This window comes from Aspergillus undulatus (genome assembly GCF_047715775.1).
Source record: "Aspergillus undulatus strain CBS 261.88 unplaced genomic scaffold BDV17scaffold_2, whole genome shotgun sequence".
Taxonomy (NCBI): Eukaryota; Fungi; Ascomycota; class Eurotiomycetes; order Eurotiales; family Aspergillaceae; genus Aspergillus; species Aspergillus undulatus.
The window spans coordinates 179,575-198,798 of NW_027396606.1; the positions used below are offsets into that span (position 1 = coordinate 179,575).

General features: G+C 51.9%; 8 protein-coding genes across 8 annotated transcripts; 4 read left to right on the plus strand and 4 right to left on the minus strand.

Annotated features, from left to right (window-relative positions):
• Nucleotides 1-53: 53 nt before the first annotated feature.
• Nucleotides 54-1,305, minus strand: BDV17DRAFT_286461 (putative mitochondrial carrier protein (Ymc1); the record flags this gene model as incomplete). The annotated part of the gene is made up of 5 exons (XM_073760910.1): nucleotides 54-84; nucleotides 144-772; nucleotides 820-956; nucleotides 1,005-1,016; nucleotides 1,203-1,305. 5 exons carry the CDS (start codon nucleotides 1,303-1,305, stop codon nucleotides 54-56), a joined length of 912 nt encoding a protein of 303 aa, XP_073620468.1.
• Nucleotides 1,306-1,602: 297 nt separating this feature from the next.
• BDV17DRAFT_278827 (translation initiation factor 2) lies at nucleotides 1,603-4,913 on the plus strand (the record flags this gene model as incomplete). The annotated part of the gene is made up of 3 exons (XM_073759604.1): nucleotides 1,603-1,626; nucleotides 1,694-4,706; nucleotides 4,762-4,913. 3 exons carry the CDS (start codon nucleotides 1,603-1,605, stop codon nucleotides 4,911-4,913), a joined length of 3,189 nt encoding a protein of 1,062 aa, XP_073620469.1.
• A 206-nt stretch (nucleotides 4,914-5,119) lies between these two features.
• On the minus strand, nucleotides 5,120-5,970 carry BDV17DRAFT_286463 (HNH endonuclease; the record flags this gene model as incomplete). Its single annotated transcript, XM_073760911.1, has 2 exons — nucleotides 5,120-5,680; nucleotides 5,743-5,970. 2 exons carry the CDS (start codon nucleotides 5,968-5,970, stop codon nucleotides 5,120-5,122), a joined length of 789 nt encoding a protein of 262 aa, XP_073620470.1.
• Nucleotides 5,971-6,615: 645 nt separating this feature from the next.
• On the plus strand, nucleotides 6,616-7,723 carry BDV17DRAFT_64373 (EI24 domain-containing protein). The gene is made up of 3 exons (XM_073764883.1): nucleotides 6,616-6,753; nucleotides 6,816-7,393; nucleotides 7,448-7,723. Exons 1-3 carry the CDS (start codon nucleotides 6,709-6,711, stop codon nucleotides 7,623-7,625), a joined length of 801 nt encoding a protein of 266 aa, XP_073620471.1. The 5' UTR covers nucleotides 6,616-6,708; the 3' UTR covers nucleotides 7,626-7,723.
• A 1,139-nt stretch (nucleotides 7,724-8,862) lies between these two features.
• On the plus strand, nucleotides 8,863-11,337 carry BDV17DRAFT_64376 (uncharacterized protein). Its single transcript, XM_073764884.1, has 3 exons — nucleotides 8,863-9,235; nucleotides 9,307-10,827; nucleotides 10,875-11,337. Exons 1-3 carry the CDS (start codon nucleotides 9,176-9,178, stop codon nucleotides 11,193-11,195), a joined length of 1,902 nt encoding a protein of 633 aa, XP_073620472.1. The 5' UTR covers nucleotides 8,863-9,175; the 3' UTR covers nucleotides 11,196-11,337.
• A 795-nt stretch (nucleotides 11,338-12,132) lies between these two features.
• Nucleotides 12,133-14,587, minus strand: BDV17DRAFT_64432 (uncharacterized protein). Its single transcript, XM_073764887.1, has one exon. It carries the CDS (start codon nucleotides 14,493-14,495, stop codon nucleotides 12,285-12,287), a length of 2,211 nt encoding a protein of 736 aa, XP_073620473.1. The 5' UTR covers nucleotides 14,496-14,587; the 3' UTR covers nucleotides 12,133-12,284.
• Nucleotides 14,588-14,940: 353 nt separating this feature from the next.
• Nucleotides 14,941-17,591, minus strand: BDV17DRAFT_64444 (neutral/alkaline ceramidase). Its single transcript, XM_073764888.1, has 2 exons — nucleotides 17,162-17,591; nucleotides 14,941-17,105 (listed from the first exon to the last, which is right to left on the minus strand). The coding sequence occupies exons 1-2, from the start codon at nucleotides 17,356-17,358 to the stop codon at nucleotides 15,026-15,028; spliced, it is 2,277 nt and encodes a 758-aa protein (XP_073620474.1). The 5' UTR covers nucleotides 17,359-17,591; the 3' UTR covers nucleotides 14,941-15,025.
• A 662-nt stretch (nucleotides 17,592-18,253) lies between these two features.
• On the plus strand, nucleotides 18,254-18,948 carry BDV17DRAFT_286468 (pre-mRNA-splicing factor SPF27 family protein; the record flags this gene model as incomplete). Its single annotated transcript, XM_073760912.1, has 2 exons — nucleotides 18,254-18,290; nucleotides 18,338-18,948. The coding sequence occupies 2 exons, from the start codon at nucleotides 18,254-18,256 to the stop codon at nucleotides 18,946-18,948; spliced, it is 648 nt and encodes a 215-aa protein (XP_073620475.1).
• Nucleotides 18,949-19,224: the final 276 nt, after the last annotated feature.

Sequence of the window (19,224 nt, forward strand, 5' to 3'; positions counted from 1 at the left end):
ATCTAAAACGGAAAGAAATCATTCTATAGATATATATAGCCATATATACCCGTCTAACCCAGAGCCCTCATGGTAAGTTCAACACTAGATAGACAAAGTCAGCAAATCCGCATTGCGAATGTATAAAGGGACGGGAAGCTTACACAGCAAAAGTCCCCGCAGAGACAGGCATAGCCCTAAGCAGAGTCGGCCCCAGTCCCTTCCAGAATCCCATCATCCCCTCAGTCGCGTAAACTTTCCTAAAGCAGTCCCTCATGCTGCTGTACTGCTGGCTAGCGCCGAACCCATCGCACTGCATCTTACTCTTCACGACATCAAGCGGGTAACTCGACAGCCAGAGCGCCTCACCCGCTAATCCACCATACGTTGCGACCTTGAGGGGAGAGATATCCTCGCGCTTGACGTTGTTGCGCTTCGCGTCCTGGTTCATCATAAACTCAAAGGCCAGGAACCACACGCCGTATGCCTGGATTTCACGGAGGTAAGTTACCGCCTGCCCGCGGTAGAGGCCCTTCAGGAACCCGCCTTGGGATGTGAGCTTGCGGATGCAGTCAAGCGGGCCCGTATAAAGACGGCCGGCGCCGTGGGGCTGGGTCTGAAGACGGATACGGACGTGCTCGATAGGGCCGGAAAGGAAGGAGTTTGTTATGCCTGCGAAACCACCGGCAATGTAGTATTGGCCGTAGCCGAGGGTGCTGTCGGCATATTTCTTGTGGTTGAGGTCCTCCAGTCGGCGGCGGGCTTCGTGGAACGCGCCAAATTGAACGCTGACCTGGTGGGTGTGAGTGAGGGTAGCTGAAGCGGTTGCGAAAGGCTTACGCAGGCGCCGATTCCGATGAGAGGAGTAAGGGTTCCCTTGTAGAACGCGAGAGGGCCCTCGTTCTTCAGGATTTGCGAGGCGCAGTCAAGGGCGCTGGAGTATTGAGTGGTCGTTTGGAGTCGCACCTTGACGATATCTGCGGGTGTTAATTGTGTTCGATTTGCTGATCAATTGAGACGCATACCGAAGGGCTGGCCTGTTGTAAAGTTAGCGACAGCGTTCGTCTACTCTTTGAGCCTTGAAGCAGTGGTAAACGAGCACAATCCCCTCCCTGCACCGCATCTTTGATAGACCAAAGCGGGGCCTTTCCTGCTGGCCGTTGGGGAAAGTGTACGGAAAGAAGGGACAAGGACAAGAAGAAGCCTGGTAAGCAATGTCATACCAAGAAGCACCTGTGCGATTCCACCAGCAGCACCGGCTCCTAGATCCTTGATGGTACGCAGGGCGCCCTCTTCATGGTGCTGTTCGAGGATCTCGGGCTCCATTGTGCTCTTCGTGGTCTCCGGACTGGGTAACTGGAACTGGAGGGCTTGCAAGTCCGATGAGGCCAGGAACGACAACAAGAGAGTTAGAGAACGAAAGAACGAGGACTGTCAGAAACCCAGATGAGCTGCTTATCAGGAATTATCACCTCAGCGCCCGCAGCAGAGCAGGAAATGCGGGCCTCCGAATGGGCCGCACGTGAGTTGGAGGCGCGGGAAACCAAAACTTATCGGCGGAGGCTTTCTTTCCCTTCGGAGCTAGAAGTGAACATCCGAGGAAAACGACCAGAGGCTGTGACAATGCACAGGCGGACCATTGTGCAGGTATGCTTTACTTGCTTGGGCTAGTTACAATACCGCTTGAACTTTACTGACTATTTGATCGCTGCAGCTCTCCCGTCGTCATGCTGTCGAGTGGCCCGGTACAGCTCGACTCCGAGATGCCACTGTAGCTCGCCCTTCACAACGAAGCTTCCATCCCTCATTATACCGTCTCAACTCTTCTGATCCCCCTTCTTCCAATAACTCAGATGCTCCCGCTACTGCACCGAGAGTGACGCCGAAATTCGGTGCTCGCTGGGGAAGCAGGCAAACACAACAGGCGGTCGCTTCGGTTCTCAGTCCAGAGGAGCAGGCCATCCGGAATGCCCTGCTATCGAAGTCTGCCAGTGAACAGAAGCAGCAACAGCAAAAACAGCAGCAACGACAAGAGACCTCTCAGGGGTCGCGAGCACAACAATGGTCACGGACTTCACGACAAACGCAAGAACCACAGCCGTCACAACAGTCGCATCACTTGCACCGGTCGCGGACGCCCTGGGGCTCCAAACGATATGAGGGTCAATCATTATCCGCCTCTCACGTAGGGCCGGGCCAAGCCCAACGGTCGAGGGGTTCCCCCCTTGATAGAGAAAGCAGGAATCTTCAGCCTGAAAGACAATATGAGGTTAATGGACCGGGAAAAATACCGCCGCATCTGCGTAAGGAGGATTGGGTTTGTCCCGACTGTGGTTTCTCGTGTTTTGGCAAACATAGCATCTGTCCAAGGTGCAGGGCACGCAGGCCGCGGCTAAGACGGCCGACAGTAAGAAACCCCTTCCAAAGTCTAGAAGAGAATCCAGTGGCTACTTCTCCGGAGACGAGAAACCAGGACTGGACGTGTCTCGGTTGTGGTATGGTTTGCGTTGGCAAGTATGGGTTCTGTCCGCAGTGCGGAACTAGAAGATTAGAGTCTGCGGCATCTGCTTCTGATGCTGCTCCCAATGAACCCCCCACGGAGCCTCGTAGGAACACTGTGAGAGACCTTCGCCTTAATGATTCTGCGGAGTCTACTGGAGATTCTATTGGAGACGCTGTCAGCATTCGCAAAATTACACCCATTCGCGACGAATGGGTTGTCGACCGGTCGAGTGCCAGAAAGTCTGCGCTCTGGAAGCATATGGCTGCTAGAGCGGCTGCGGACGAAGAAGAGGAAGCAGGGTTCGAAGGGCTTCGCCGGCGAATGAGGCCTCCGAAACAGGATATAGAGCCGTGGTCAAGGGACTCGGATCGGTTCAGAGAACGTGACGAGCGCGATAAGAAATCGAAACGGCGAGGCCGTGAGGAGCGCGATTCAGGAGGAGGTGAAGAAGACTTCGATATTGATGAATATTATCGCCGCCGTGAGGAGCGAAAGAAGCAGAAAAAACAGAGGGCCCGAGTGAAGGAAGAAAAGGAAGTCGCTGAACCAGAGGCGAGACCGCTGTATCTCCCCGAGTTCATTAGCGTGAGCAACTTTGCCGATGTTGTCGGCATGCGACCAGGACAACTCGTTCAGCAGATGGAGGAAATGGGCTTCGAAGACGTTTCTTACAGCCACGTTCTTGATGCCGAAACATCCAGTCTCATTGCTGCCGAGTTCGGTTACGATCCTATTGTCGACACCGGCGCCGAACAGGATCTCATGGCTGCGCCCATTCCGGAGGACACATCTATCTGGCCGTCCAGGCCTCCAGTTGTCACCATCATGGGTCATGTGGACCACGGCAAGACCACTATTTTGGATTGGCTGCGCGAGGCCTCCGTTGCCGCATCGGAGCATGGAGGCATCACTCAACATATTGGTGCGTTCTCCGTTCCGATGCCGTCCGGTAAGAAGATAACGTTCTTGGATACGCCTGGCCACGCCGCTTTTCTTGATATGCGCCGACGTGGTGCCGACGTGACCGATATTGTGGTCCTGGTAGTAGCCGCCGACGACAGTGTCAAACCGCAGACGGTCGAGGCCATCAAGCATGCTACAAGCGCTAAGGTTCCTATCATCGTGGCCATCAGCAAAATTGATAAGGAGGGTATCGATCCAGAGAGGGTCAAACAGGACCTCTCCATACACGGCATCCATGTGGAAGATTACGGTGGTGATGTTCAAGCAATTGGAGTCAGCGGCAAGACAGGTCAAGGAATGTTGGAGCTTGAAGAGGCCATCGTCACCTTGTCGGAGGTTTTGGACTACCGGGCTGATGCGAACGGTGTTGTCGAAGGATGGGTTATTGAAGGTACTACAAAGAGCTACGGTCGTGTGGCAACCGTGCTCGTCCGACGCGGTACCCTCCGACCTGGCGATATCCTTGTTGCGGGCAAAACATGGACCCGTGTCCGCACGCTGAGGAATGAAGCCGGAATATCCGTCTCTGCGGCTACTCCCGGTACGCCCGTCGAGATCGACGGTTGGAAAGATCAGCCCGCGGCAGGTACAGAGATGTTGCAAGCCGGAGACGAACAGCATGCCAAGGAAGTCGTTGAGTACCGACTTGAAAGAGAAGAGACCGAAAAGTTGGGCGAAGATACCACAGCAATTAACGAGGCACGTCGCGATCTGCTCGCGAAGCGGGCAAGAGAAGCTGCAGTTGAAGAAGGCGCGGAGTGGGCAGAAGAAGAGACTTCGTCTGGGCCCAAACCAGTCAACTTCGTGCTTAAGGCGGACGTTGACGGATCAGCTGAAGCGGTCCTCAACTCGGTCACAGCAATCGGAAACAACGAAGTTTACGCTAGAGTTCTGCGTTCTGAAGTCGGACCGATCAGCGAGTCTGATATTGAGCTTGCCGCCGCTGCGAAGGGCCATATCATCTCCTTCAACACTCCCATTGACGCCCCCATGTCTCGCATGGCGGAGTTCATGGGTGTCCGGATCATGGATCACAACATCATCTACAAACTCGTTGATGATGTCAAAGACACACTAAGCGAACAGCTCGCCCCTACAATAACGCAACGCGTCACTGGAGAAGCTGAAATTGGCCAAATCTTTGAGATCTCACTCAAGGGACGCGAGAAGACATACATTGCCGGATGTAAAGTGCGAAACGGATTGATCAACCGCACAAAGAAGGTTCGCGTCCTGCGAGGCCAGGAGACCATCTACGACGGTAGGCCGACTCTACAATCTGGACTCGGGCTGGGAACGCCACTAACAAGTTTTAGGCTCGATCTCATCCTTGAAAAACGTCAAGAAAGACGTCACCGAAATGCGCAAAGACACCGAGTGCGGTATTGCCTTCGAAAGCTGGACGGACTTTGCAGTCGGCGACCAGATCCAGTGCTACGAGGAGGTGTCCGAGAAGCGTCACCTCTGATTTTCATTTCCCTCCGCTCTTTCGTGACGCCGTCGTTGTCACTGTATTTCTATTGCATCTCTATTCCCTCTTCTTGTATAAAGCATATACTACTAACCTGTCATTGGATCTTGGCTATACGAGCCATTTGTACACTATTATACCATGACTATCACGAATACCATGAGACTAATAGAGTATGTCTCACCATGTACCTTTGTGCAAATCTATCTAGCCTTCCACCTAACTCTCCCCACCCACTTTGCCCAATCCCTAACATCCTCCCGCTCCAATATCCTCTCAATCGTAAACCACTCCCTCGCAAGCTCCTCATTCCCCGCCATTCGATGCACAAAAGAATGGCAAGCGCGACACAACCAAGCGACACTATTCAGCATCCACTCATCATGCCATCCCTTCTTAATAACCTTCTCATGCACGCCTCGCGGAATAAGATGGTGATACGAGAGCGGAATCCAGTCCCTCTCGCAGATCTCGCATGCCGAAGCGCGCGTTGTTGCCCAGACGGGTGGGGGTTTCGTTACGCCCGGGATGTACTCGTTTAAGACTCGGGAGAGGAGAGACGGAGGGTCTAGGTCGGGGCTGTACCCGTATGTTTGGAGCGTGTCGGATATGCTGCTGGGGAGCGGGTTGGAGAGGGATTCGAGGGTGTTGTGGGAGAGGGGGACGGAGTAAGTTTCTGAGAGGGCGGGGGAGTGTTGCATGGCGGAGTAGGAGAGGGTCTGAAGGGGTTCGGGGAGGATAGTGAAGATTTCTGTTGCTATGAACTGCTTCTTTTTAGCATGCATTCTATACAGACCTCAAACATCTAGTAGGGCAGAGGAAGTACATCAATAAAATCAGCTAGCTCTTCCGGGTTCTCTTCCTCCCCTGAGCTTGTAGCGGAGGATTTATTGTCTTCGGAGTCGACATTGTCCTTCCGTTTAGCGGTCTTTGACGACCTGTATGATCTCCGCTTCGGCGTCTTTTTCGGTTTGTGCTGGTTGCTTCTTGCGATTATGACGCTGGAGACGCACTCCCGGAAGACGGCGTAATTCTCGGACTTTTGCGATGCCATTGCAAGGGGGACCTGGTAACGCTTTACTTCGCGGAGGATAATTGAAATAACAAAGCCCTCAAAGAACACAGGTCGTTTTTATACGGCAGGTCCTGGTTGTCGGGGTCCTCTCTGGGCAGTCCGTGTTGAGCTCCAGTCAATCAATCACGATCCTGCTTCCAAGATTCGCGACTAATAGAGACTCATGCAAGAGACCAAGGCAGGCGTTACTCCAGCCATCTACGAAATTCTACAGTCCATCAGGTCGAACTCAAATTATATCGGTCGAGGTTTACAAGCCAGAAGCCAAGACAGCAGGGATCGACGTGAGGGTGATGTACCGCAGAAGAATTTTCCAAACGCTCCACGAGGGAGAAGAAGAATTTGGGGTAAGTCGGCGGAGAAAAACAAGTCTCTTCTAACCTTCCATTTCCCCTCCGGAAAGATCCATTGAGAGATGAGGACTTCAGAGTGAATAGGAAGGAGTGATCAGTTGAGTAAGAAAAGAAGAAAACAGAGAAAGAGGCGAAGAATTTGTGCGCTTATATAGCTCTTTTTTGGGCTCACCGCCTGCGTGCTTATCGATAAGCGCCAATCGGACCGTCGGAAGCAGTTCCATGTGTAATCCACAAACAATAGATCGAGCTCAGCAGGCAACAGTTGGAAGTTGGGAGTTGACAAACACTCTTGCTTGCTATCGTCTGCTCTCTCGGAGAAATATTCTTAGGATCTTTTTTGGAACAGGCGTGCTTGGTCGTAATGCCTTTGGGTCTTAGTAAAGCTGCCTGGCTTTATCCTCTTCGCGTATGCTTCCTCGCATGTGTTGCGACTCGAGCTTCAGCTTGGCTAACAACGGGTCGATCTAGGGAATCTACTATTTCGCCTCACATAGTTTCCTCTGGCCTCTGTTCAGGACCCGCTTGATACCGATCGTCCTGCTTTCAGCGTTCATCTACGCCATCCTCTTCTTTTTCGCATACCTGCCGCAAGTAGCCTTCCTTGCCATCTTCCAAGGCGCCGGAGCATGGGTCAGCGGTGCATTCTTAGTGCTAGGAGAAGGAGCCGCCATAGTCGCCGGTTTATTTGAGGCGTTCTTCGTCGATGAGACTCTTGTGGATATATTTGATGCCGTCATGGTGAGCGAAGGGCAGGGCGAGTTGGTCGCGGCCTCTCGCGTGCTATATCCTCAAGGCGACGATGTTGTCAAACGGCTAGGCAAACCGACGCAGAATGCAGTCTACGCGCCTTTCTCTCTGCGACAGATTCTAGAGTTTATCATTCTCCTTCCGCTGAACTTTATCCCTGTCGCGGGCACGCCGATGTTCCTCATTTTGACGGGCTACCGAGGCGGGCCATTCCACCACTGGCGGTATTTTCAGCTGTTGGATCTCACCAAACCAGAGAGAAAGGAGCGGATTCGGAGGAGGCAATTGCAGTATACCACGTAAGTGAACAGCCATTCAGGCGCTCGTTGCCCGATTTCTGACGCAAATGGCAGATTTGGGACGGTGGCTTTGGTTCTTCAATTGGTCCCTGTGCTGTCTATGTTTTTTTTGATGTCCACCGCAGTTGGGGCGGCGCTGTGGGCGATTGAGATCGAAAACAGACGGCCCCTATTGGGCAGACGGCCAGACCGAGATGCACTTTATCATGACGATGAACATACTTTGCCCTAAATCTCAGCGCGTTGAGCTTTTTTTTGACTAGTTCAGCCGATATGATGTAAAATCTCGCAATACTAATGATTTGGAATCCCGATCTGGCCCCTCTGGGCCTGCATCTGAAACCGGAGATTAAACTTCAACGCCTTAAAAAGTTAATCCGGCATACGACAAGGCGTAGACTCGCTGAACTTCCTATCCCATTTCACGATGCATTGTAGCCTCGCGCCCGGTATGCGCTGCTGCGACAATTTGTTTCAATTATTACCCACTCCACAACAACAACGACAAGCCAGAGACTGTCAGTTAGCTTTCCACAGGAATGGTTCCCTGTCCAACTGCACCTTATTCATCGGCATCCCCACATCCGCTGAATATACTGCACGTGATCTACTCATACAGGAAAGTGAGGCACGACGTCGCATCGTGTATTGCAAGGTTGCAAATCGTGCCAGATTTATCGGAAAAGTGATACTCCGGGCGTTTGAAGGAATCTCCTCCGCGACGATCCCCGTCTCGCGTCCGGAAGAGGCATAATGCAATTCGCCAGGCAGACGCGGGACCCGGGGCCGCACTGCCACCGGCACTTACAGACAGGGGTATATCATCGTGCCTTAAGCGTCATAGCAAGACCCTACTTGGGCATCACCTTGTGGTCCCGGGGGTCCCGCTGTTGGGCTTGCCTGATGCGGGCCAGGGCCAAGACGCCTCCGTGAAATTCGCGCACATCTGCGTCGGACTAACGGCTTGCCTATATTCAGAATCAAATCACAGATTGGCTTTGGTGGCTTGCTGCATGTCTTGCGATAGAGTTCGTTGCGCGCACCCCGTAAGGGCGCGTAGAGCTCCGGAGTAGATTCCGGCATCCTCTAATGTGGCCTCGCAGACTGCACTCTGCAGTAGTAGGCTCGCCGCCTCGTAAGTTTTCAAACACCGTCGTCGACCATCCGTCGAAGCCGGTTCAGTGGACCAAGCGCATTGGCTGCGACTTCAGACTTCAAAGGGTCACCTCGTCGTGGAACCACGAGAACCTCATCAAGTTCCTAGTTGCTGACAGCGATAAAGCCAAATTCCATACGCCGTATACCTATAAGCCAGGAGATCATATGCCGGATATGGCTAAGACAGGATGCGGCTACTGGGAGTAAATCGAGGAAAGGCAGCAGTGATGCGAGTGTTTTGAGTGTGAGTGTTGTGTTGGGGAAAAGTAACCCAGGCGTTGTGACTTAAAGCGTCCAGCGTTCTGCCTAGTAAACCTTAATTGTGTTTCCAGAAATCTCTCACTGTCCAGTGTGTCCGGTGTCCGTGTCTCCCCTTCTTCCTCTTCCCTCTTCTCTTGTCTTTCGTCTCTCGTCCGGTTTTCTCTCCGGCTCCCTCCTGCTTGAATTGCCTGCCCGACCCCCATTGTTGAATTGTTTGCTGCGACCTCGAGAATGTCCCGCCTTGTTGTGTACTAGTGGGGTTGCTCCCCAGCTATTTGAAGCTGCAATGACCCACACCATGACTACCACCTGAAAGCACTCTCTCAAAGCTATGGAAACGGCCTCTCGACATCTTGCGCATTAATGGACCAACGAACCAGGCTACAGAAGGCTTGCGATGCCTGCAGTATCAGGAAGGTGAAGGTGAGTAGCCAGCGTTGAGCCCACTTCGATTGAAGCTACCCCAAGTAGAACTGACCGGAGGCGTGGGGTAGTGCGACACCAGCGGCCCCCCCTGTCGGTCATGCGCAAGCCTGAACATCCCTTGTACATACGAGAGGCCAACGCGACGACGTGGTCCTCCCAATCGCCATGCTGAAGCTTTCAAGAAGCAGAAGCTTGGGGAAACTCCATATGCTGCATCGAACTCGCCTTCGCCGGATCAATCTACGTCTCAACTCTCACCCTCTTTGACAGGGATTGGTCTTCCGGCCACCTCAAGCGCGCTATCCCTGGAATCAATATGCTCTCTGCCTACAATTCGACTTCTCATCGACGACTATTTCACGTACATCCACCCGCTAATACCCCTCCCTCATGAACCTACATATCGCGCTGCCCTCGAGAGGAGGGAAGATCTTACAAATAATACCTTTTTAGCCTTGACGGCCGGCATGATTGGGTCGCTGGTGGCGTCCTTTCCACGAAGACCCAAATTGCACTTGAGACCAGAGGAAAAGGCAGCGTTTCCGCACTCTACCGCATTGGTCAAGAGATGTCGAGACGTGGCTGTTCAAGCGCGGGGATCTGGATACCTCGATCGCGCGACTACGGTTTATGACGCCGCAATTAGCTATTATCTTGGCCTCTGTTCAGGCTACGTCTGGAACATTCGATCCTGCAGAGCTTATCTTGCAGAATGCATGACCATGATTCATGTCAATAACCTCTGCACCCCACCTCAAGCCCGGGCCGCATCGTTGAATCCCACGAGTCCAGCTTCCTCGTCATCATTGCACTCGCAAGAAACCGAGGCCCCTGCCAATATCTTGGATGTGGAACTTGGGCGGCGTCTTTTCTATACAACACTAGTCGGCTATCGGACCTTGCAGCAGATGGGTTCACACGACTCAGCACTTCATGTTCCTCCTGAGACTCCAACAGAACGTTATCCTCCGCTACCCTTAGAGGTAGACGATGAGTACATTTTCCCGGATCACATCGGGCAGCAACCGGCCAACAAGGTCTCCCGCCTCGTGGGTTTCAATGCCAATGTCCGTGTTTTTGGCTCTTACAATCCGGTGTCGGCTTGGGAAACTGCCTTTGGCGCGGGTCAAATCTTCGATTGGGATCGACAAAGGATGGTCATATACGAATGCTTACAAAAGAGCAAATTGGCATTAGCGAATGTACCAAAGGAGCTGTCTTTGACCGAAAGTGTGTCGTTTGACCGGGAGGAGGATGTCAAGATGGCGCTTGACCACGAGGAGCCTGGCCCAGTCGAGCGGCGACACATTCAATATGAGATACAAAAGTCCAACATCTACGCCAGCCAGCTGGCGACGCGGTCCTACTTGGTTGAGAAGTACTGGAGCCTACACGAAGCCTGGAAAATGTACCAACTCCAACCGCATCAGCCTACTCCCGTTACTTCCCCAGAAAACGGCAATGGTGTTGACTCAACCGACCATATCAACAATATCATGGTTGACGAGCGACGACTTGTTATTCGAGATCTCTTCGTTCTTCTACAAACAGTCAACGAAGTCAACATGGAGCCTAATGGCGCAAGCGTTGTAAGTTTGGCATGATGATTTCTATCTCTTAACTAACGAAGGGCTAGACATCTAAAATCCGACAAATTGCATCTACCCTACTCGATCTATCTAAGTCGACCTTATCCCCTATTCCAAGCACGACAGGCCCTCAACCTCTCACCAGAGAGGAGGCGGAGGCGTATTTGTACGCTTTCATAGACACCCTTGTTCGTCTAGAAGGATTAGGGTCAAGCGCGAAAGCGCCATCTAGTCCTCAGACACAGGGCCGAGCGATGAGCTACCTCAGTGACCATGACCGCGACGAGGAGGAATTGCGCCAATGGGCTAGCCTGAAGGCTTACCAAGCCAAGTTTGCCGAAGCAGGAGGCTTGCTATCTGAGATATGAGTTTTGCGTAGCCGGAAAATCACTCAAGGGTGCAGGACGTACAAACACCGAAAATGGTGTATTCGAGTTATGTCTTTGAGTTGGTTTGAGGCCAGCGCTCCTCCATCATCACCGAAGAAAAATCGATCATGACGGGCAGCATGTCCTAAATTCAAGCTCCATTCTGAAAATTGAGGATAGCGAGCCCTTCAAAACCTTTCCGTCACTCCCCGTAACAGGCCAATTCAGTCGCCTCAACCTCGACTTTCGAGCTCTTAACGTCCGGATCCCGGGTCACGCGAACATGATCAGCGCTGAATCGAACTTCCCCAGCGCCGATCCCACCCTGAACTCCTACTTTATCTGGTATCTGCACAGGGTCACACAGTGGACTCGAAGAGACCAATTCTTAGGTCTCACAAATCTCACACCGTCTCGCAATTGCTTCCGAATGGAGATATCACCACGACGAGGCTGAAAGTGGAAACCTACTGTTACCGGTATATCTACCTCAGGCTCTCGAGAGTCGGGATTTCCAGGCCAACGGCCAACGCTCGCGAATCGTGGCTCAAGCCATGTGGAGCAGTATTTATAAAGAGAAGGTATAGAGAGCACAAATTATGTATACATACTCCACATTTGTCAAAAGTACTACTGTCGTCTTATGTATGGATCCGACAAATATATTTTCGAATAAACTATCTGGAACCCCCAACAAGGGATACCCAAACAACCTCGAAGCCAATTTTCAAAGGGCCATGGGTTAATTAAAGGGAGAAAAAACCTGGCTCTCCAGAAGAACCCCATGTTTATAACTTATACTGAAGAATGAGATGCTGTCAATCGGGCGTTGGACCCTTAAACTGTGAAGTGGATCCGGCCGACGGATCCAGCGAGCACCTTCCACATCTGCAATCTGCTATTTACAGTAGACATCAATAGGTCTAGATACTTGTCGGAGTCCTCGAAAGAAATGTAAAGGGCGTCTCAGATCATGCACTTAATATACATTACACCAACCACACTATATCGTTATACAAACATGCTATGCTATGCTATGCTATGCAACGCAAAAGAAAAATCGAATATACAGTGAAAATAAACACTCGATCACCCAAGCAAAGACATAATCTTCGACCGGACCTGGTCATCCGTAACAGTGACCGTCGTCGTCGCGCCGGGGTCCGTAACAGTCTCCGTGACCGTCATTGTAATCGTGGCGAAGCCAGCGGGCGTAACGGGGACGATGGACAGCCCGCCATCATCATCAGTATCAATATCAACTGCAGCTGCAGTTCCTGCGGCATTGTTCTGGTTACCAGTCTCCGGAGTAGCAGCCGTGGCAGTTGCCATTGCCGTTGTGGTTGCTGTCTTTGAGAGCGTTTCGGTCCTTGTTGCTTCGACAGTTATTGTTGGTCTAGATTGGGAGCTTTCTGGCGTGGTTTCTGCTGTCGGTGTTTCGGGGAGGGTTGATGTCTTGATTATGGTCGAGATTACAGTTACTGTTGCTGTGGAGGATGGTTGTTCCTCTTCTTCGGGGGTTGGCTTTGGTTCCAGCTGTGCGGATTCGGATTCTGCTGGTTGTGATGAAGTTGGTAGTGTAGATGTTTCAATATTGGTGGATATCTCCGTGACTGTTGTTGTAGAACTTGGTGGCGAGTCCCAGCCAGAGGGTGATGTAGATGTTTGGACGACAGTGGATATCTCCGTTACTGTAGTTGTGGAGCTTGGTTCCAAGCCGGAGTCGGAAGATTTGGACTCAGTGGGCTGCGATCCTGGGGGTAGTGTTGATGTTAGGACAACGGTTGAAATATCTGTGACTGTAGTTGTCGATGAGGGTTCTCCCTCTGGGGTGGAGGTCGGAGTTGCAGATACGGAAGGAGCTGTTGACTCTGCTACTTGTTCATCTGCTAACGTCGATGTTATCACAATTGTCGAGATTGCGGTGATTGTAGTTGTTGAGCTAGGTGTCTCTTCGGGCACTTCCTCGGGTGCGGAGGAAGTTGGGGTTGTTGTAGATATAGTTGAGGGTGCTTCTTGTGGAGTTGTGGGCGTGGGTGTGGAAATTGAGACAGCAGCAGGGGTAGAGATTGATGGTGAGGAAGCCGATGTCACAACGTTCGAACTTGATCCACCTCCAGGGTAAATGACCTCGCTTGTAGGTTTCTGGGGGTCTGCACTCTGCGTGACTATGACCACAACCGGTGTCGAATGGGTACGTATTGCGCCGTCACTGGTAGGTGTATAACTGGCTTCAGCATAGATATTATCATTACCAACAGGGGTGCTCGCAATAGGTTTGACGGGAGCACTGCTTGTTTGGGTTCCAGGTGTACTTTCCGCGCTCGTTTTTGGTATAACGGGTCTGGATGTTGGGGTTATGCTTGTAGGAGCCGCTGTCGACGTGGGCGAGTTGTACGGACTGTCATTTCCAGTCTCAGATTCATTTGAGCTTTCATACGCAGTTGAGGATGGCGTGACAGCAGGCGTAGAGGGAGTTTTGGTGGAACCGGTGGCCGTCTCTGAGAGTGGAAGATCCTCGATGACTCCGGTTGTCAAAGGCGTAGTGGGCTCCGGAGATGCAGAAGTCGATGGGATTTCATCGTCTTGAGCGCGAGTCGGACTTGAAGTTGGAGCATCAATCTCAGTTTCTGTGTGAGAATCTTGGGGCGACGGCGTAGCTCCACTGGTTGTACTCGCAGTCTCATCTTCCGGAGTAGGGGTAGGAGTGGAAGCAGGAGTGAGAGTATTAGACTCATCCTCAGTTGCTGTATCAGTAGGCTGAGACGACGGTGTTGCAGTCTCGTCAGTCGGAGTGGGAGTGGGAGTAGGAGTAGGAGTAGAAGCAGCACCCTCAGCCTCTGATTCTGTATCAGAAGGCTGCGATGAGGGCGTCACGGTATCAGTCTGTGTAGAAGTAGGAGTGGGGGTCTCAGCGGAAGTCTCTGAAGGAGTGGGCGAGGGCGTTGTCCCGCTCGTCATAGGAGACGTCTCCTCACCAGTCGGGGTGGGGTTCTCAGTGACAGCATCGATGGTCCCAGTGTCAGGATTAGAAGGCGTGTGTGTAATCCCAGCAAGCTGACTAGAGTCCAGGGTGACTGGAATGAGCTGCAACGGGTCATCATCATCGTCTCTGGCCACGAAGCGGTGCGAAGAAGCAAGTGAAATTGTCGAAGCAGTGTCCAAGGCGTCATCATCGGAAGGGAAAAAGAAAATCGGGCCAGCCGAGCAAACAGACAATAGAAGGAAGAAAAGAAGAAGCATCGCGAGAACGGTAGAGAAAGAGCGTAGGCGGCTAATGGACTGAGCGAGCGAAGCCATCGCAATGGTCAAGCGGAGCCCTTTATAGTAGATTGGCAGGAAGCATGCTGAGCTATGAGCCTGCTTGAATGATCAATGAACGAAAGTCAGTACCAGATCAAATAGAAGGAAAGAAAGACAAAGGAAAGCAACAAAGTAAGAGAATAACACTGAAGCTCAGTGTGTGCAGGGACCCGGAGGCCCTTTATGTGCCGGAACATTGTCCATGAGTTGGGCCACTGAGTGCCGGGGCTGGACCTGGATCGTCGTTGTCTGCAGAATCTGGAACGGTCTTGTGTTTGTTTCTGCAGCAGGTCAAAATGGTTGGCTGTCGAGAGAGAGTCTGTTGGCGCGCGTCAAGAGTCGATCGAGATGTACAACAGAGTCCCGCCCGCTCATTGGCTTGAGGCACTTCAGGCGTCAGCCCTGAAACGCCAGCGTTCGCATAAATAGAATAAGAAGCTTATTAGATATTACTAAATAAATCAAGTGGTTCTCGCTGGAAATTTATCATAGACATCGTCATCACAATCAACCCGCGCATGCGCCGCTTAAATAGCAACACTGAAAGGCTCGTCAACCCCCTCAAACGCTTCAATCTTCCCATTGATTCCCTTGGCATCGCCGTAGTAATGGAATCGATAGGACCCTGCCTGCAGTGGGCGAAGACTTCCAGCAGTGTAATAGTTGTCTTCAACCTGCCACTGCAGGGTGACCTCACTGTGCCCTAGGACAGAATTGGTCCTCTTCCAGCGATAAACGAGGTTCCAGTCCGCATCAGTCCGCACTGTCTCCCAATCTCCATTATCCAGCTGTCGCTCTATAGCTGCAAATGTCGACTCTGATCGCAGATTGTTCCTCGGATTAGCGCCCACGAAAGTGGCGCTCACAGTATCGCCCGGCGCATATCTAGCATTGCCAGCGGAGGTGATGACATCTCCGTACGCTTTACGAAATGGCCGGCCGTCGTAAACAACGGAAGGAATAAAGCTCAAGGACTTATCAGTATTGATTGGCGGTTCGATCCCAGACGGTGCAGGATATTGCTCCCCTGCTTGGGCGGTCTCATCGAGATAAGGTAAATAAGTGAGCGTCAGGTTGATGTAGGCGGCTAATGTGTTGGGGCCATAGAGAGTCGAGGCGCCCTCGTAGCGCTGTCTGCCATATTCCTCCTCAGTGGTCACGTAGTGCGCATAGCTGTTCGCCGGGGAACCCAAGACTACCTGAGGGTCATCGATCGACAGCACTTCGCTTGCTGATTTTGCGATCGCCTCTTTCCACCTCCGTCCGGCCATGGTCGTAACCTCGCTTGTAGAGGTCACAATCATCAGTTGACCTACGCGGAGGAGTTGAATATCCACTATGTTTGGCGTCCATGCGTAGGGTAGGCCGACATCGCCCACATCCAACAGGACGTCTTTCGGCTCTTGACATTTCTTTTGTTCAGGTGTTGGCTGATGAACGAATGCACGAGCAATGTACCACAATGGATTACGCTCTGCGGGAGTGGTATCATTTTGAGTGAAGTCAAAATAGCCAGGCCAGTCCGTAGTACCAGCAGCAAAAGAAAATCCCAGACCCGCCGAGCACGTACTCAAAGTGCTGGAATTGAACGGTGACTGGAAAGTATAGCCATCCAGATTCTCAAAGATGTGGAAAGAGCTGATTTGAGAGCTTCTGCGGAGTTGAATGGCATCGCTATCCATTTGGCCGTACAGTTCTTTGGCGGCAGAGTATTGTCGTCGCCCAATCTCGAAGCAGCTCTTCGCACCCTGGTCGTTCTCGCGAAAGAACGGCCCACGTCCGTGACACTGATCACTTTTACCACCGCAAGTACTGTCTGAGTAGCGGCATTCTTCACCTGACCCATCTTCGCACCACGCTCCTAGGATATTTGGTGAGGTGTCGCCAACGCTTGATTGAGAGAAACCGGCCACAAAATCATCCGCAAACTTTGCATCATCTTGCACACTTTTTTCAAAGAGCCAAGCAGCAACACCTTTGTTGTCTCCAGTGACGAGAGTGTTGTTACCGTAGAGGGACGTGCCATGGACGGGGAAGAATGTCAGAATGGCAATCGTTTTGTTGTCACTCTCCCTGTCAAACCTCAGAAGTTGTAATGTTTTATCAACATTTGAAGAGTATCGTGCTTTCTCTTCTTCGGGATTGGCATCGTAAGAATATGGGCTTCTGTTGATGTTCGCGTCCTCGAGATCTATTGTACCAAAGGTAGCGCGCCCAGGCGCGAGGGTTTCGTGAGCCCTCTTGATGGACAGTAGCACACCATTAACGATAGCATCGTAGCTCTGTCTATCAAATCCCTTGTTGGGGATTTGAGGGAGAAGATAGTTGTACCAGGCGCCTGGACCCGAATGGGAGTGGGTACCTGTTAGGGCAAGGTTGTGATCACCATAGCGGGCGTATTCGCTACCCAGGTCCGCAAGTCCCTGTAGCACCCCGTGTCGCACGCCAGTGTCACCAGTTAGCGTGTCTAATATTATATAGATCCAGGTCTCTGCGAGGTTGTTGGGATTTGCCACGATAAATGCTCGAGAGTAGATTCTTTGACGGAGACCCGTCCCAACTTGGTCAAGGTCGGCATATCCGCCAAATCCTACCTCGACAACAGGTCTATGTATGCCAGTTAGTGGCTGCAAGGGCTGTACAAGCTAGAAGATAAAACTCACCCAGTAATATCCGCCTTACCGGCTCCTAGAACGAGAATGCTATCGTCTGCAACGTAGTTTGATGATCGATCATCCCATTGTGACTTGACTTGGAATACCGGAAACTCGTCATTATGAAGAATAAAGATGACCTGCAAAAACACAACAGCAGCGATGAATGTCCCGATGAGAGCGAGGTTGAGTTTTGTAATCGCCATTTTCAAAGCGCGACCCACCACCCACGACACACTCCAAATACGGCCAAATGCTATGAAATCAGAGTTTATCTTGCATCCAGGGTGATGAGAAGTATTTATCTCTTCTGGAGCTGCTTTCGAGAGAAGACTGCGAGGCACAGGCGACCGAGGGATTGAGCAGGCCTGTTCCTAGACGTGGCGTTTCTCTCTTGGAGCGAAGGAGGACGATCAATCTATATTATTGGCAATCAGACTGCTCAAGATGGCAGCGAGCTCTGGACCTGTTTATCCCCTGGCTCCTTCCGATGCGGCCTGATTGGATACAAAGTCAAACCCCGCGCCGTAAACAGAAGGACCCGTCAAGAAGTGAGAGTCATATGCTGGTTCCCTGAGCCCGTGCGGAGAAACGAAGATCGGAGGGTTGCGATAATCATGAGCATGTGCTGAGAGCTAGCATATTCCAGAGCCAAGTTGTAGCTGCAGATTGGTCAGTGTGACAGCCAATAAAGTACATCAGATACAGGGTACAAGAATCCGGAGGCGCACCATGAAGTTACTAGAGTAGTATCTGAACGCGTGCGCTTCAGTAAGACCTTGGTCACTCTGTGCGATGGTTACAACTCCGAGAAGTGAAAATGGTGGATCTCACAGGGTCTGGGGAGTTGATTGAGTACCCTTGCTACGTCAGATCGTGCCTGCCCGATATGGATGCCGTCATTCCCCGCACTTTCCATCTTTGGATAAGTTGGTACAGTGAATGACTAATCAATAAGACCACGTGATCTGCCAGAAGCGCAAGCAGAAAGACCGTCGGACTCCGATGATCGTTGAAGAGCCCAGTTTCCTGCGAGCCATCAATTCAGTCACTGCCATTCGCGAAATCAAGCACTTGACGCGCCCAGTAAATTTTCTCACAATGCCTTTAATCAACGAATCCCACGACTCGCTTCCGTGTAAGAACTTTCCTTCGACCTTCGAAACCAACGTTCTAACAGTACAGATATCGACGCGGCGCCGTCCGCTCAGGCGAGGGCCAATGCAGAACGCTTAATCGCAGCAGAGCTCCCATCAGACTACCAGTCTATATCTCACCCGTCGGTCCCTGAATGCCCCGAACCTAAATTCACTCCCTTCATCCAGCAAGAGCTTGAGCGCAAGGCAGCTGGTCTGCCTTTGACAGGCGGGATTGATCTATCGCGCTACGAGGCTCCCGAGCCACCGACTCGCTCTGCAGATGCACCACCCAATCTCGAGGAATGGCGTCAAACACTGCGGAAGGCTTACACAGCTAGTTCTCACCTGTCATCGCGGCATGAGAACCTTACACTCCTGGAAGAGGGCGGCAAGAACGCGTGGTTGATTGGGAATTCACAATTGGAAGATATACTGAGGGCGTTGGAAAAGGAACTGGCGGAGTCTAAGGAGGCGGCGGAGAGTGTCAATAAGCAGCGGAAGATTGCGCAAGAGTCGAGCCAGGGTGAGCTTACAGGGTTGGAAGAGTCATGGCGACGCGGTGTCGGTGCTATCCTTGACGTTGAACTCGCCGCCGAGGATCTGCGAATGAAGATCCTGGAACAAAGACGGCAATACGCGCAGCAGCACGCCCACTAATGGCATCTCGATATGTTACGCAATCGCGAAATCAACTCACATTGGGCAGTCACTTCTGACGACGGGTACAAACGGCTTGCTAGAATCCCACTCAGAAACCATCTCGCACCTCGAAGCGCAAGGACAAGACCGTCTTTTCAATAGAACTGGCGAAAGGCTCAAAAATCGAAAGCGTCCAAAGGTGCGACGGTACAGACATCGCACAGATGCTGTCTCCGGCATCGCGTCGCTCAGTTATGCCGGATAACCTATCCTTAGAGATGGGAGCTATGCCAT

Excerpts from the sequence above, each read along its gene's own strand:
- BDV17DRAFT_64376 (XM_073764884.1), top strand. The coding sequence starts at position 9,176 with ATGGACCAACGAACCAGGCTACAGAAGGCTTGCGATGCCTGCAGTATC. Across the intron at positions 9,236-9,306 it reads GCAGTATCAGGAAGGTGAAG|TGCGACACCAGCGGCCCCCC; the intron begins GTGAGTAGCCAG and ends GGCGTGGGGTAG. Across the intron at positions 10,828-10,874 it reads AGCCTAATGGCGCAAGCGTT|ACATCTAAAATCCGACAAAT; the intron begins GTAAGTTTGGCA and ends ACGAAGGGCTAG.
- BDV17DRAFT_64444 (XM_073764888.1), bottom strand. The coding sequence starts at position 17,358 with ATGGCGATTACAAAACTCAACCTCGCTCTCATCGGGACATTCATCGCT. Across the intron at positions 17,106-17,161 it reads GGTAAGGCGGATATTACTGG|ACCTGTTGTCGAGGTAGGAT; the intron begins GTGAGTTTTATC and ends TGGCATACATAG.
- BDV17DRAFT_64373 (XM_073764883.1), top strand. The coding sequence starts at position 6,709 with ATGCCTTTGGGTCTTAGTAAAGCTGCCTGGCTTTATCCTCTTCGC. Across the intron at positions 6,754-6,815 it reads CCTGGCTTTATCCTCTTCGC|GGAATCTACTATTTCGCCTC; the intron begins GTATGCTTCCTC and ends GGGTCGATCTAG. Across the intron at positions 7,394-7,447 it reads AGGCAATTGCAGTATACCAC|ATTTGGGACGGTGGCTTTGG; the intron begins GTAAGTGAACAG and ends CGCAAATGGCAG.
- BDV17DRAFT_64432 (XM_073764887.1), bottom strand. The coding sequence starts at position 14,495 with ATGGCTTCGCTCGCTCAGTCCATTAGCCGCCTACGCTCTTTCTCTACC.